At 44.8% G+C, this 13,493-nt stretch overlaps 1 protein-coding gene across 5 annotated transcripts in view; it reads left to right on the top strand.

The window, feature by feature from the left end:
- Window positions 1–695: 695 nt before the first annotated feature.
- Window positions 696–13,493, top strand: part of LOC121612329 (neuron navigator 1-like) — a 69,319-nt gene continuing 56,521 nt past the window's right edge. For all 5 annotated transcript variants that reach the window (XM_041945151.1, XM_041945150.1, XM_041945149.1 and 2 more), the window contains exons 1-2: window positions 696–825; window positions 1,071–1,895. In XM_041945151.1, the coding sequence (XP_041801085.1) occupies window positions 1,076–1,895 (820 nt within the window). In that variant the 5' untranslated portion in view covers window positions 696–825; window positions 1,071–1,075. The remainder of the gene's footprint in view (window positions 826–1,070; window positions 1,896–13,493) is intronic.

Raw genomic sequence — 13,493 nt, 5'->3', positions numbered from 1 at the left:
CGTTGTCTATTAGGGACTGGTAAATGTGTGTCCTATTCTCCTCTCCTAAGCTGATCCTGCAGTCATGGCTGTTTTTCAGATAATTTGAATCAGCTTAATCATGGGTGGGCCTCTCGTGATTAGGGCACATAAGAAAATTTTAATATGAATGGATGAATAGAGCAGCTAATGTGATTATGAGTGATTGGATGTGCGTATGTGTGCAGGGGGTCTTTATTCTGGCTCTAATATTTGGCATCTAACATCATTTGAGTCAGATACAGCTGAGCTCAATATAAATTTCTTTGTTTCTTTGTCTTTTTCGTTTCTTTTCTTTTGTCATCCTCTCTTTTTTCTTTCTTTTTGTCTTCACTGGTGTGCAGAATAGCACGGCAGCTGCGGTGCGTGTTTGAGAGAGAGAGACAGAGCGAGAGAGGATCGGTGGGTGAATCAGCCAGTGGGAGGAGAGAGAGAGAGTGAGAGACAACAAGAAAGGAGGGAAGGGTAGAGGAAGAAGAAGGAGAGGGAGGGTGAATGAGCCAGCGGGGGTAGAGTGAGCAAACCAGTGAGTGAGGGAGAGGTAGAGGGGAGGAGAGAAAGAGGAGGGGGGATGTTGCTGCTGCTGCTGCCGCTGCGACTGTTTCTCCTGTCAGTCGGCTGCTGCTTGCCTGGCAAGCAGGGGGGAATACAGAGCGAGAGGGAAGCAGAGAGGGAGACAGAGAAAGAGGCTGGTCAGAGCTGTATTTTATTCTAGCTCGCTATTGTGGTACAGGGAGCCGCAGACACGCTGTGAGGAAGTGGATTTAGGCACTGGACACAGATCTGCACATCCATGGATTACCAGCAGTGAGTAAGGCTGTCTGCAACTGACACTCTTCTAACCCTCTCGTCATTTTCAATACAGGGGTGAATCCACACTCCCACAGTGGGGAGTCTGGCTCAGTCTGGACCCACTGGAGACGGAGAGGGAGAGCAAGCTAGACAGTCTTGGTGTTTTTACACCTTTCCCCGCTTTTCTCCCTCCATTTCTTTCTGTCTGCCTGTGTGTATTTCAGAGTCTGTCACTGATGCTGTTGCTTGGCTCTCTGCAGGAGGGATGTTGGAGGCTAATGTGGCTAACATTAGCATGACGGCTAAGCCCAGAGAGCTGGACCTGAGGTCTGCTGCTGTCTCCTGCCTGGAAACTTCAGCCCAGGCCATGGCCTCCAGGAAGCCCTCGGCCAAGCCCTCGGCTCTGCCCCAGGGACCTCCACGTCCCTCCGGGTCAGAGCTCAAGGTCTACCGGCCCACGTCTGGATCTATCCCTATCCCAATCCCCAATCCGTCCGGGCTCCGCAAGCAGCGATCACTCAGCAACTTGTCTGTGCTCACCGATGCTGAGAAGAAGCTGCACCTTTACCAGTCTCCCCGCTGGAATGATGATACGAGCCGGCATGGCGCTGGCGCCAACAAGCCGGGCCAGACTAAGACAGGTCAAGCTGGTGGTGGGAAACCGCCACTTTCTCGGACCCTTTCCAAGTCAGAACAGTCTCTTTTCCAGGGGAAGCCCAAACCTTTCTGTTCCCCGTCTGTGACTTCTAACGTGAGCAAGCCGAGTCGAATCCCTGCACCTGGTAAACCAAGGGGACCTTATGCTGAGGTCAAGCCCATCAGCAAGGCTTCTGAGGCAGGCCAGAGTGCAGACACAGACCCTGCAGACCACCCCACTAAAGCTAACTCCAATGGAGCTGGGAATACAGGGAGTAATGGCAAGAAACTAGGGGAGAAGGGGAGATCTTCAGCTCTGTCAACAGAGGAGAAGAAAGAGAGGAAGGGGATAGAGGGAGAAGATGATAAGGGCTTTCTGAAGGTGGACCCAGAGTTAGTGGTGACGGTTCTGGGAGACCTGGAGCAGCTGCTCTTCAGCCAAATTCTTGGTGAGTCTGCTATTGTATCCCTATTTTGCAAGCATGACACCAATATCACTTCGGTAGGGCTACAATTATGTCAACAAGTTGACAGTTACTTACTGATTCAGTGGACACTGGATAACATAAACATTCCTTCCTCTCTTCTCCCCTCCTCTCCTCTACTCTCCACACCCAAACCATTCCCTTCAGCTCTGGCTGTAGCTCCAGCATCAACAGTGAATTTTAAATGAGTTCAGTCTCTATTGCAGCAGAGCATAATGTCAGTGTGTTTTTCACTACACGATGGTGAGAGCTGGCGAAATTCCCTCTTTGCATCACTGTAGCGGTCAAATATGCTCCTTTTATGTGCATAAAATAGATTTTTGGTATATATATCTGTGTGGACAGGTTTGTGTAGATGTGTACTAGCACTGTGTGCTCATATGAATCAGCTGAAGTAAGCAGTTCCAGAGGGCTGACATTGTTTTGTTGTTGATTCATTAGCTAGCACTGGAGTGTTTTGTCCTAGTCTCATCTGACCCACTGCCACAGTGAGCTAAATATGCGTTCATTTATGAAATACCTCCCTCCTTCTTCACTCCTTATATCTCTGTCTCAGTTTTTTCTGTCTCTAACTCTACAACCCTGTTGACACGGGAGCATATTTTAAATTTCAAAGCGGCCCGCGCATGTATGCATCTATGTGTGTGGTAGTTAGAGTGTAAACTGCATGTTTCAAGTCAATACCGCAGCCTCAGCATGTCCTGGCTCACTCCGAAATCAGCCATTCGTTAATAAAGGCCGTGTGAGTGGGACTAGTGGGGTGTGTGTTTTCAGTCGGTAAATAAAACGGCTGCATATTGAGTCAGGCTCCGGTCACAGTGGGCCACATATTTAGCCTTGCACCACTCCCTCACCCCCCTCCCTCCCTTCTCCCCTCCAGCTCCATTGATCTTCAGGCCACTGACAGATGGTCACTATCCACCCCCCTCCACCCCCACCTCTTCCCCCTGTTACCGGGGGCAACGTGTGGGAGGAGAGAGGGGAATCTGAGGGGGTGGTGGCATGGGCAGGTAGTTAACGTGCTGCCATTCACTCCAAACACACAGACATGCACACGTCCTCGTGAATACACGCACATCGGGGGCCAATGTACCAGGACACATAGTATATCCAAATTTCTAGCTGATGGAGGTGTACTTGGGAACGATGACTGAGTTTGTGACTGATGAGGGTCTAAATCTGCACCTATCATCCATTATTCATCCATACAGACACACATATATACTCTCTGTGTTTTTCTCTCTCTCTCTATCGCCTGCTCATTATCTTTCTATCCCTCCCTCTCGGCACGAGCAGATAGCATCAGAGAGTGAGAGAGCTGGGGAGAGAGTAGTGTAGCGGGTCGTTATATCTGGCTTGTTGCGAGGAAATCATTTTCTGTCCATCATCTCTCTGTCTTCTTCCTCTCTCCTCATTTCCTCTTTTCTCTCTTCACCACTTTGCCTCCTGCAGCACAGCCCCAAATCACAGCTTGTGTGACCTTGCCCCTGCAGTCCTGCATGTCTGTGCGTGTGTGTAGTTTGCATGGTGTGTGTGTATGCGTAAGCGTGTGTGTGTTGTGTATCTGTGTGTGACCTTGTCCCCTGTTTTAGTCCTTGTTGTTGCTGGCCACACCTATTGCACGTCAGGCAGCCAGGTAGGGAGGAGGGGGGTGTGGATGGAAAAAACAGACAGGAAGAAAGTAGAGGAGGGAATGTAGTAAGAATTGAATTTATGGGAGGGAATTAAAAGGGCATAGTGAGATAAATGACAGAGAGAGCAACAGAAACGGACAAAGAGAAAGCGAAACTGGAGGAAAATAATGGTAATAACCATTGACCTAAATTTCTACCTGGCACCCCAAGTGACCGAATGTTGCTTTGGGTCATTACAGTCTGCCACAATCTGCCCGAGGTTTATCGTACACACCACAGCAGGTGTGTAGGATAGTTGTGTGAGTACACTTATGCGTGTTCATGTGTATGCATGTGTGTGTGTGTTTTAGGGAGAGGTTAATTGTAACTTGCCCTGTAGCTCGCGGCTGTGGGCTCATCTTTTATCGTATCTGCTTCTCCATTTCCGATGGGACACACAGCTAATTGGTTTCTGCTCCGTGTGCTCTGTCATAGGAAGATAGATTATGGATGTTCACTGGATCATTCCCAGTGTTCCACTCCTCCCCTTCCCACATACACTCCCACCATCTCTGCTTACTACAGACACGAAAGCGACGTGTCATTGTGCTGTACAGTATTATATCTTGATGACCTTAGCTCAGTCATAGCCTGTTGTTATGGAAGCTACATGTTAGCTGTTAGCTCTGTTAGCTACAGGCAGTAAAATATGTGCCTGTGTCTGGAACATGTCTTGTTTCATGGCAGCTAGCAGCATGCACTGTGACACTGTCCTTTTGAGATTAGCCTACAGTGGTAGACAAAGACAATGGAGAATGCCACTGAGGTTTAATCGGGATGTGTAGCCCAAGACCATTAGCTTTGCACTTCAAAAGGAGAACCCCCATACCCCCCACCCCACACACACAAACACAGTACACACACTCAATGAGAATAGAAAAAGAAAAAAAACAATCCAGGATATTTCAAGGTTAGGGCTATATGTTTATTTTGTGAGTTGAAGTACGATTAGTGTCAGTATAATCTGTTTTTCTTTAATCGCACATACATGTTTTACCACTGAGAGATGAAGAGCTTTTTGTTAATTGGATTTAGAGAATTACTTGACTTGTGTGTCCACAGGCAGCAGCTCTTGACTTGCAGCAGTAATTCTCCCAAATGGCAGCATGTTTGCTGAGATATCTTGTTAACAGTATTTGCATCAAGGTTAGCCACAGAAGCAGAGTATGATAAACTCTGTCAATTCTGCCAATAAAAATGAGTCCACCTGAATGGCACCTTGTAAAGCAGTTCCTGCATTGGCTACCCTGGTAATCTAAAGCAATGAACCTCAGATGTGTGCCACTAATGACACCTCCCGGTCCCATCCAGCACCCATAATGAGGTGTATGTGAGAGGGTAAGCTCCCCAAAGCAGTGGCCTTTCCCAGCATGGGGCAGGCTTGGTTTAGAGAGGATCCAGTATAAGACACCAGCAAGCATCCGGATTAGGCCTTGCATCAACATAATGAGAAGATTCAGCCTTCATTCCACTAATCACAGATCTATCACCCTGGAAAAGGCCAGCCATCAAGACGAAAATGAATTACAGAGTAAAGTCCAAAGGACATCTGTTTAGATGGAGATTTGGGTATTTTTGGGGAATTCTACTTTATAAAGGATCAGATAGAGAAAATAGATTTAGGTTAGAAGATTGGAGATGTTGTGTGCTTTTGGTGCTGGCTGAGCTGATCGTGGAAACTGGGGGACTGTGTCACTTGCATGTGGTCACGAAGGCCCAGCAGAAGAGAACTGAATGCAACTCAGCGACAAACACATGCTTGGAAAAGCAGCCTTGACTTGGTTGTGCATCCTCGTCAGCTGTCTGTGGAACAATAAATCCTACATAGAAATCGACAAAACTGAAAAGGAAGGAAGGAACACACAGTCGTGGTCAAGAAAACTTAACAGTATTGCAGGAAATAACAAGAAAGCAGCGCAGCTTTAAATGTCCACAGCTCGCACAATTTCACACACTCATATTCAGCGTGTGCCATATTCAGTCACTGATACCTCTCCTTTTTATATTCCCTGTATTCATCCTTTTTGCCGTGACAGGGTATTTTTCATACTCAGTCCCTTCATTGTGATCACAGTGCTGAGTCTCTAATGTGATGCGGGTGCGGCTGGTTCCACCCCGGTCTTCGCTGACTGAGGGATTCAGGGCAGCCATCCTCCCGTCGAGGAAGTGGTGACAAGCCGAATAAACACAAATGCCCAAGGAAAGTGAGGAATAAAGCATCCCTCCGATTCTCTCTCTCCCCCTCTCTTCCTGTCTTTCAACTCTGATATGAGTTGACGGGTAGCAGTGTTCTGTCACCAGTCAGACGGCAGAGAGGATATTTCTGGTACAAGTGTTTCGGGAGGCGGACAGAGGACATCTTTTTACTGTGACAGAGATTTTGTCACTAGGAGTATACATATATAGAAAGAGTGTTTGTACATATGGGTGCATGTATGATAATGCCCCCCCCCCCCCCCCCCCCCCCCCCCCCTCCATTGTTGTGTGTGTTGTTGTGTACGATGCCTTGTGGTCAGTCTCAAAGGACTTAATGCAGGAGCCATTGCATTAGTGCTGTCTGCTTCCTGCCATCTTCCTCCTAAATCATATTAGTACTCTGTGTTTTTGTCTCATCAGCTCTAACGGACACGCACACGCACATGGTGCTTATCACTAAAAAACAAACAAAATTGTATTGAAGTTTGAAAGATTTAAGTGCTTATTGATGTCACTGGAGCACTCAGCTTACCTACAATGAGTGTCAGGGGAAAATTACTCTTCAATTGCTTCTGGATAAAACATCCATGCAAGTGCTTAGCTTAACTGTCATGATGAAGTAGACGAGATGGATGAAGAAATGATATGTTACAGACCATGAACATTCTAGCCAGCCACCCCCTTGTCATTCAGTTTCTGTTTTACTAATCTTGCAGGCGATAACAGAAACCTGGTGTTTGCACAAAGTTTGCTCACAAAACACAATGTATTCTCCAAATTGATACTGAAGGAGATGATATACTTAAGTGTGCGTGTGTGTGTGTGCGAGAGAAAGAGGTGATAAAGACAGAAGGAGAGTTATGTAGGCCGCCATGTGATGAGGAATGCTTAGTATTCATCTATTTCTGTTCTATTTGCGTTTTCCTCTAATGAAAGGTCTCAGATAAAAGATCCATTGTTAGTGGTGTAGTTATCCGCATGTTGTAGCTGCTGTAAGGAAACAGAATTAGTCGCACTCACGTACATCTGACTGAGTCTTATGACTGCAGTGTGGTTAGCTTGCAACAGTGAGAATGCTAATGCAGTGTCAGGGGTGTAGGCTGAAGCTAAACCAACAACCATTAGCAAAAAGATGTTACCAGGTTATAACTTTTCACAACGCCTCAGCAGATCCTTTTTGTTGAACTATAAATACACCACAGGTTTGATCACAAGCCAGTGGAACGGCCCATCACCCATGCAAAAGTTAGATCTGCATAAAAGTATGCAGTATGCATAAAGATTTGATCCTATCAGATTTCAAACATTACGTATGGAAGAAGCTTGAATTGGAAACTGAATTTTGCACAGCCCTGCTGCAATGCTGCGGCTACAATGTAAAATTGAGTGGAGTGAGAAGAAAAAATATACAGCTGCCTGGTATTTTGTGAACAAACACAGTGGCATACACTTTACAGCCATTTTAAGGCCAACATGCAAACATATAGTTAGGGTTGGGCAATACCATGCATACTGCATCTTGTAAACTTTTAGTGGAGGTACTTGCTGTCATCAGTTCCACCATCTCACCCATCACCTTATTAACAGTGCAGGAACTGCACACAGAACACATAGACTGTCTGCCTGACATGTGAGAGTGGAGCTGCAGCTGGGTTTAAGCACATCGTAAAATACAGTTCCACAGGAAACAACTCTCTTGAATAAAAATACACCCAAACATTGCCACACATTATGGTGTGCCTGGGCTCGGTCTGGGTTTATTTAGTGTGTGCGCAAGTGTAAGTGTGTGGCTGTGCGCAGCTCAGTCAGTATTTAGATTGCGTCTGATTTAGATTCAAGCTGAAAAATTTCAAACATACACAGGAAGCACAAGCGATACTGCTGAAAGCTCTAGATATTTGACATTTCATGATGACACACACTCGCACAAACACATGCACATCCATCAAACTGGCTGTTTTTTTTTTCCTCCAGGTGGCCGTATCTGACAGCCTAATCTGAATAACGTGTATGTCTATGTGGTGTGTGTGTGTGTGTGTTTTGAATTGTGCCTCTCTCAAAGGACTTCACGCACGTTAATCTCCTCCAGTACAGCTCGGCGTGGAGACATACACCCATGCTCACACTCTTTCCTCTTTATGTTTCGAAGCCTAATCAGGAAGGCCGGAGGTGAGATGTTCTTTTGCTGTTACCTCCTTGAGGTCTGACCTTCTTTTCTGAGAAAGTAAACTTCTCTCAAGTCACTTAAAGGCTCCTCAGCTTGCCCTCTAAGCGGATAGTGCTGTGACTTCTAAGCAGATAGGGCTGTGGTTAAAGAGATATGGCCAGTATGTTTATGTGTTTATGTGTGTACGTTTGTGCTTGAGTCAACGTCCAGAGTGAGGTTTTGGGGGGGGGGGATATCTGGGCCGAGAGGATAAGAGAAGTTTGAACTTTGTACTAAATGCTGCTCACAGGATTCAGGATGTATTCGTAATATTTCCATCTGTCTGTCTGCATGTCTGTGACTGTGTTTCAGTGTGTTGATCATCTTCTCTGTCTGTGAATCTGCTCTTACATAAGGGTTCCCAATTTGAAATGGATTTCTGACACAGTCAGCTGCCACTAATGTGTCTCAATATCTTCTCTTTCCCACACATGAGCATTGACACACTAATCATTCTGTTATAGAAAGATTGCATTTGAACCAATAACTGTTGAAATTTAGTCTACACAGATGCAATATTACACTCTGGTAGGCTCATTAACCATTCATGTCCCATATCAGATATGATCTTCAAGGGCTCTAATATCCTGTTGCGACATCCCGGTGAAGCGGATGAACTTTCGTGCGTGTGTGTGTGGTGTGTGCAAGTGTGTGTGCAAGTGCGTGGATGCACATTTGGGTGCATTAGCGTCTGTTTGTCGGCCCTGTCCAGATGTGCAGGAATGGCTGTGTGTTGTAATGCTTCCTGTTTTGCAAACTGTCTGAGGTCAGCAGAGGGCTGTGATGCTAGGTTGAGTGGAGACAGAGGACAGAAAAAGAAAGACAAAATACTGAACCATTTAACTAGCTTAGCAGGCTCACATTGTTATAGGTATATATCTGGGTTATCAAACGGTCCACTTTTGTCTCACCTAGAAACAAGAAACCTCAAGAAACATTACCAAAAAGAGCAAAGATGTAAAAACTTAAACCATAAAAAATCCCACAAAGGTTTTGCTAGCATCCTGTTTGTGTAATGTCACATGTCAGGAATGCTATAATGATTGTCTTTGTTGTAAACAAACCGCCACTTTGGAAGTGAAGGACTATTTTAAAGACTTGCACACATCGCAGGAGGTACAGCCAATTTGTGATGTAGTAGCAGTGATGCTCAACCACGCACATTTATCATGTGATAAGCGTACTGTAGCCTGAGGAGGGATACAGTGACACTGACATATGTGCACACACGTGGACACGACTGAGACAAATGAAGTCCAGAGGGGAGGAAGGAAAGAATAGAAACAAAAGCCATTACTCAAACCTTCATTCATATTCTGCAAAACTGAAGCTCTCGCTGGTAGAGGCGCACACTTGTGTGGGCAGATGCATGAACCCGCATTTACAGTCGCTACACAGACAGCACACTGTCAGAGAAGGATGCACAAACACATACACACCCATACACACAATGGCAGACTACTCCTGCAAGGACAGAGCCATTAGTGTGTCTTTGGGGAGTGTTTTTTTTTTTTTTTTTGAGAAGAGTCAAGTGACTCAAGAGAGGAAACCAAGTGGACAGCAGTTTCGCTCTCTTACTCTTTGGCTCACTCTTTCTGCTAGAAGAACAAGAAGCATACTCTTTCTACTTCCTCACATTTTAAAGGATAATGTTGGCAATATTTTTCAATATGTTTATCATTGTCAGCGAATCCCATCAAAGACACCAAAACCAAAAATATATTTCTCCCACCAGCAGGTATTGCCTGTGTAGACAGTGCCTGATATGCAGCTTATTTCTCTGTGCCACAGATGACCATTGTTGTTCAAAGACTATTAAAAACACATAAATGAGTCACACTGTTGCTTTGGGTGACATGTCCCTTCATTTTGGATAAACACAGGCACTGCAGTTTTTTTAGTCAATCATGCTGAAAATATTCACTGAGAGCCACAGACGATGTTGAAGTGGCAAAGTATTAAGAGTCTGAATAATGGATTGTTGTTGGTTGTAACCTTTTCATCAGAGTTGTTTACAACAAGAAAACATTAAAAAATATTGTTTTCATGAGATGTCCTGCATTTAACCATCAGTCTTGAGCAGTTTGTGAACATCTGTCGCAGCTTTGCTCTCTTAAGGATTCAAAAACAAGCTCGGTAATGGTGCTCCTATTTCAAAGGCCAGCAGTTCAGTTTAATGGGCTTGTGACCTGACCACACACACAATAAGAGAGAAAAGGGCAGTGCTTCTCTTTATTGCCATTGGACATTTATGTTGTCTTGCCATTGGAACTCTTGTTGTGGTGTAGTAGGCAGAATATGCCAAAAAAAACTGTCCTCTTACTTTAATCCTTTACACCTCTAACTTTCTATTTCTGTTGCTTCTTTGAAGTCTGTCTGTCTATTCGTTTTGTTTGAGTGCAGACTTACATTAGGATGCAGAGGCTGTCCTGCATGTGCAGTACACGCATGCACTTAAAATAACACTCTCACTCTAACTTGCTGACTCTCATTTCAAGGGTCTGAGTGGGCCTTTAGGACAGGCTCAGCTAGTTTCACAGCCTCTTCAGAGCTGGAGTGTGTGTTTACAAGTGTATAGAGAAGAGGCAGGTGGCGCGCACCATCCCATCACATACATGCACATGCACACAAGCACTTCTACACACACACAGTCGGTTTAAACCAGATCAGCGTAATTCATCTGCACCCCTGGGGAGTTGCCAGGCTTGACAGGGATATTTGCATCCCTAATTCCCCCAGCACCACCACTACACCCCCTCCCCATGCCAGCTGGGACCACCGGGGCCAGGGCAGAGGCAGGGCAGGAAGTCTTTTGTAGACGTGCACTCACGTGCACACACATACACACAGGCACATACACAATCACGCACACCGTATCTAATCAATTTGACGCTGATGTTAAACAAAGCTCACGTTTAGGGTAATTAAAATCGCCCAATTAAATCCTGTATGTGTGTGACTGTGAGTGTGTGTCACACTTTGTCTGTGTTTGCATATTTTGGGGGTTCTTTGTTCCCTCTAAACCTTTGTATGAACAGATTACAAAAATTGAACATTCTGAAGCTGGAAAGTGTCTCTTTATAGCATGAATTTCCATACTGTGCATCACCACCTCTAATGTGAGCACCTCCAGCAGAACAAAGTAGTTCTATTTTTATATGTATTTTTTTGTTATGAAACAGTTGCACTGTGTGTGAATGTGTGTCTGTGTATGTGTGTGTTAGCGGCGGACAGTTGGATCACAGTGATTTCATCATCTCAGCACTGAGCTGCCTGTCCCCAGAGCTATCTAATCAATTGTCCATGTGGCCTTTCTCTTTAGGAGAAATCAATCCAGCTTCATAAATCGGGTCTGGTGTCAGTGATTCTCAGCGTATTACTGAGCATGTGCCTGTGAGTAGACCCACTGTGCATACGCATATGTGTGTATGTGAGCACAGTGTTTAGTCTGCAGCTGTTGTTGAGATTGACACCCCTGGCAGGATGATTTGCCCTCCTCACTCATTAGAATGGCCTCCCCCTTCAGCTCCTCACTAGCCAGCTGGACTGACTCATAGGAGGGGTGGTTTTGACTGGGGTGAGTGTGTATGTGTCTGGTGGGGTGTTCTCAGCTGTTGTTGATCGATTTCTTCTGTATATGGAATGTGTTGTTCTGATGGCTCAATATTTGTCAGTATTTATGTTGAATATATAACGAGAGTCTCCTGCCATACTAGGGCCTCTGTGACGTCTAATGTCTACCATGTACTTTGCTTAGCATGTTAGCATGCTAACATTGTATTTGAAAAGAACAACTTTTTAAGACAGTCATGGTTGTAAAAGGACTCTTTTATTTTTTTATTTATATTTCTGCCTTAGCCCTGTGGTAGGCTGGCGACCTGCCCAGGGTGTCCCCTGCCTTCGCCCGAGACGGCTGGGATAGGCTCCAGCCTCCCCGTGACCCTGCAAAGGATTCAGCGGTGTATAGATAATGGATGGATGGATTTCTGCCTTACCATGTCCCTCAGTTATAATAAATCTCTTGCTGTGGTCATCTGGGGGTCAGCTGGCCAGTACTAAGGGTCTATTGAACTGAACCTCAGGGGTGAACAGACTGTCCCATATCTTACCGCTATAACTCTTTTATCACGATCACTTTGTCGTACATAAATGCACATCCGAGAGTGGGAGGAAGCACAAGGGTCAGGGTCATGTGATGCAAATTAGGTGCACTATCTTCAGTATGTGAGACTGTATATGATGGATTACACTACTGTTCAAAAATTTGTGATCGCCTGTTATATTGATGTTACTCTTCTTTCCTTCACTAACGGCTATTTTAACGCAGAGAAAAATTCAGACACCAAATGTTTTATTTACCTTTGAAATAGTATTTGCCCCAAAAGAAGAATAATTAAGAATAATTAAATGACTGAAACATCTAGTTGATGTCCCCACAGTGTTGCATAACAGCAGAATACTGTTACTGTAATACTGTAACCATTCATTCCACCAATATCCTTCAATTTTAAATTTGTTTTCCAGTCCAGAAAAGTGTGAGTGACCCTCAATGATTATTGAACCACAACAGCGCTTGCAATTGACTTTTAAATATTCTGGGAAGCTGGATTGCTGAAGTTAGATTGAATAGGTATAAACTGATGTGATTCGTCAGTCCAATTTTAAGAATATCTTTGCTAAAGCAAGACTGCTGTAAATTCCAGCTTCTTATAGTCATTATGCACTTGACACTGACACAGAAACCTCTTCCTATTTTATATCTTCCCAGATTTTGATGCTAAGCCTCCAATTTGTTTTGATTATTTCTTACATTCTTATTTAACTGCCCAGAGGTATCTTTGTCTGCTCTTCAGTGGTCAGTCTGGTTGAACCACTGTGCAGCATTTTGTTCTTCGTGTAAGCATTACTGCTTTTGCAAAGCCTTGATACAAAATACTATCTGTTTGTGAAGAGGACTTTCTACAACCTATCAGCACAAATTACCATTCAAAAATATAGTGTAGTCCATTCAGCCATATAACTGTGCCAGATCAGGCTCCTGTAGCACTTGAGGTGGTTTCAAACTTTTGAATGGTTGTGTGCATGTATGTGTAGGTCCTTCCTCGTTCTCAGTCATCAGTCTGACTAGGTATGAGCTTGCAGCCCTGAATATTCTATGACTTTAGCAACAAGAGTGGGAGCAGGACCTCATATTTAGCTCCCAGACTGACATGTTTTGAAATAAAACTAACTGTAAATTTAAACCTGAGCATGAATACAGGGTGTCTGTATCACTAAGTGCCACTTGTTGTTCTTTTATTGCGTCCTGTCCTCCAACCCCCTGGAGATGTTGTCTGAACACACACACATACGCACACACACACACATACAGACAGAAGTAAGGCTGGATGGCCCAGCATGAATCTACGTAGCCCAATCTGAGCAGATTGCATCATATTAAGAAGGGCTGACACAAATGCCAGTGTGTCCCCTGGTGGGTTTAAATGA

Source organism: Chelmon rostratus, chromosome 10, assembly GCF_017976325.1.
Source record: "Chelmon rostratus isolate fCheRos1 chromosome 10, fCheRos1.pri, whole genome shotgun sequence".
Classification (NCBI taxonomy): Eukaryota; Metazoa; Chordata; class Actinopteri; order Chaetodontiformes; family Chaetodontidae; genus Chelmon; species Chelmon rostratus.
Note: the sequence above shows the minus strand (reverse complement) of the source record. Positions and strands in the feature narration are given on the sequence as shown.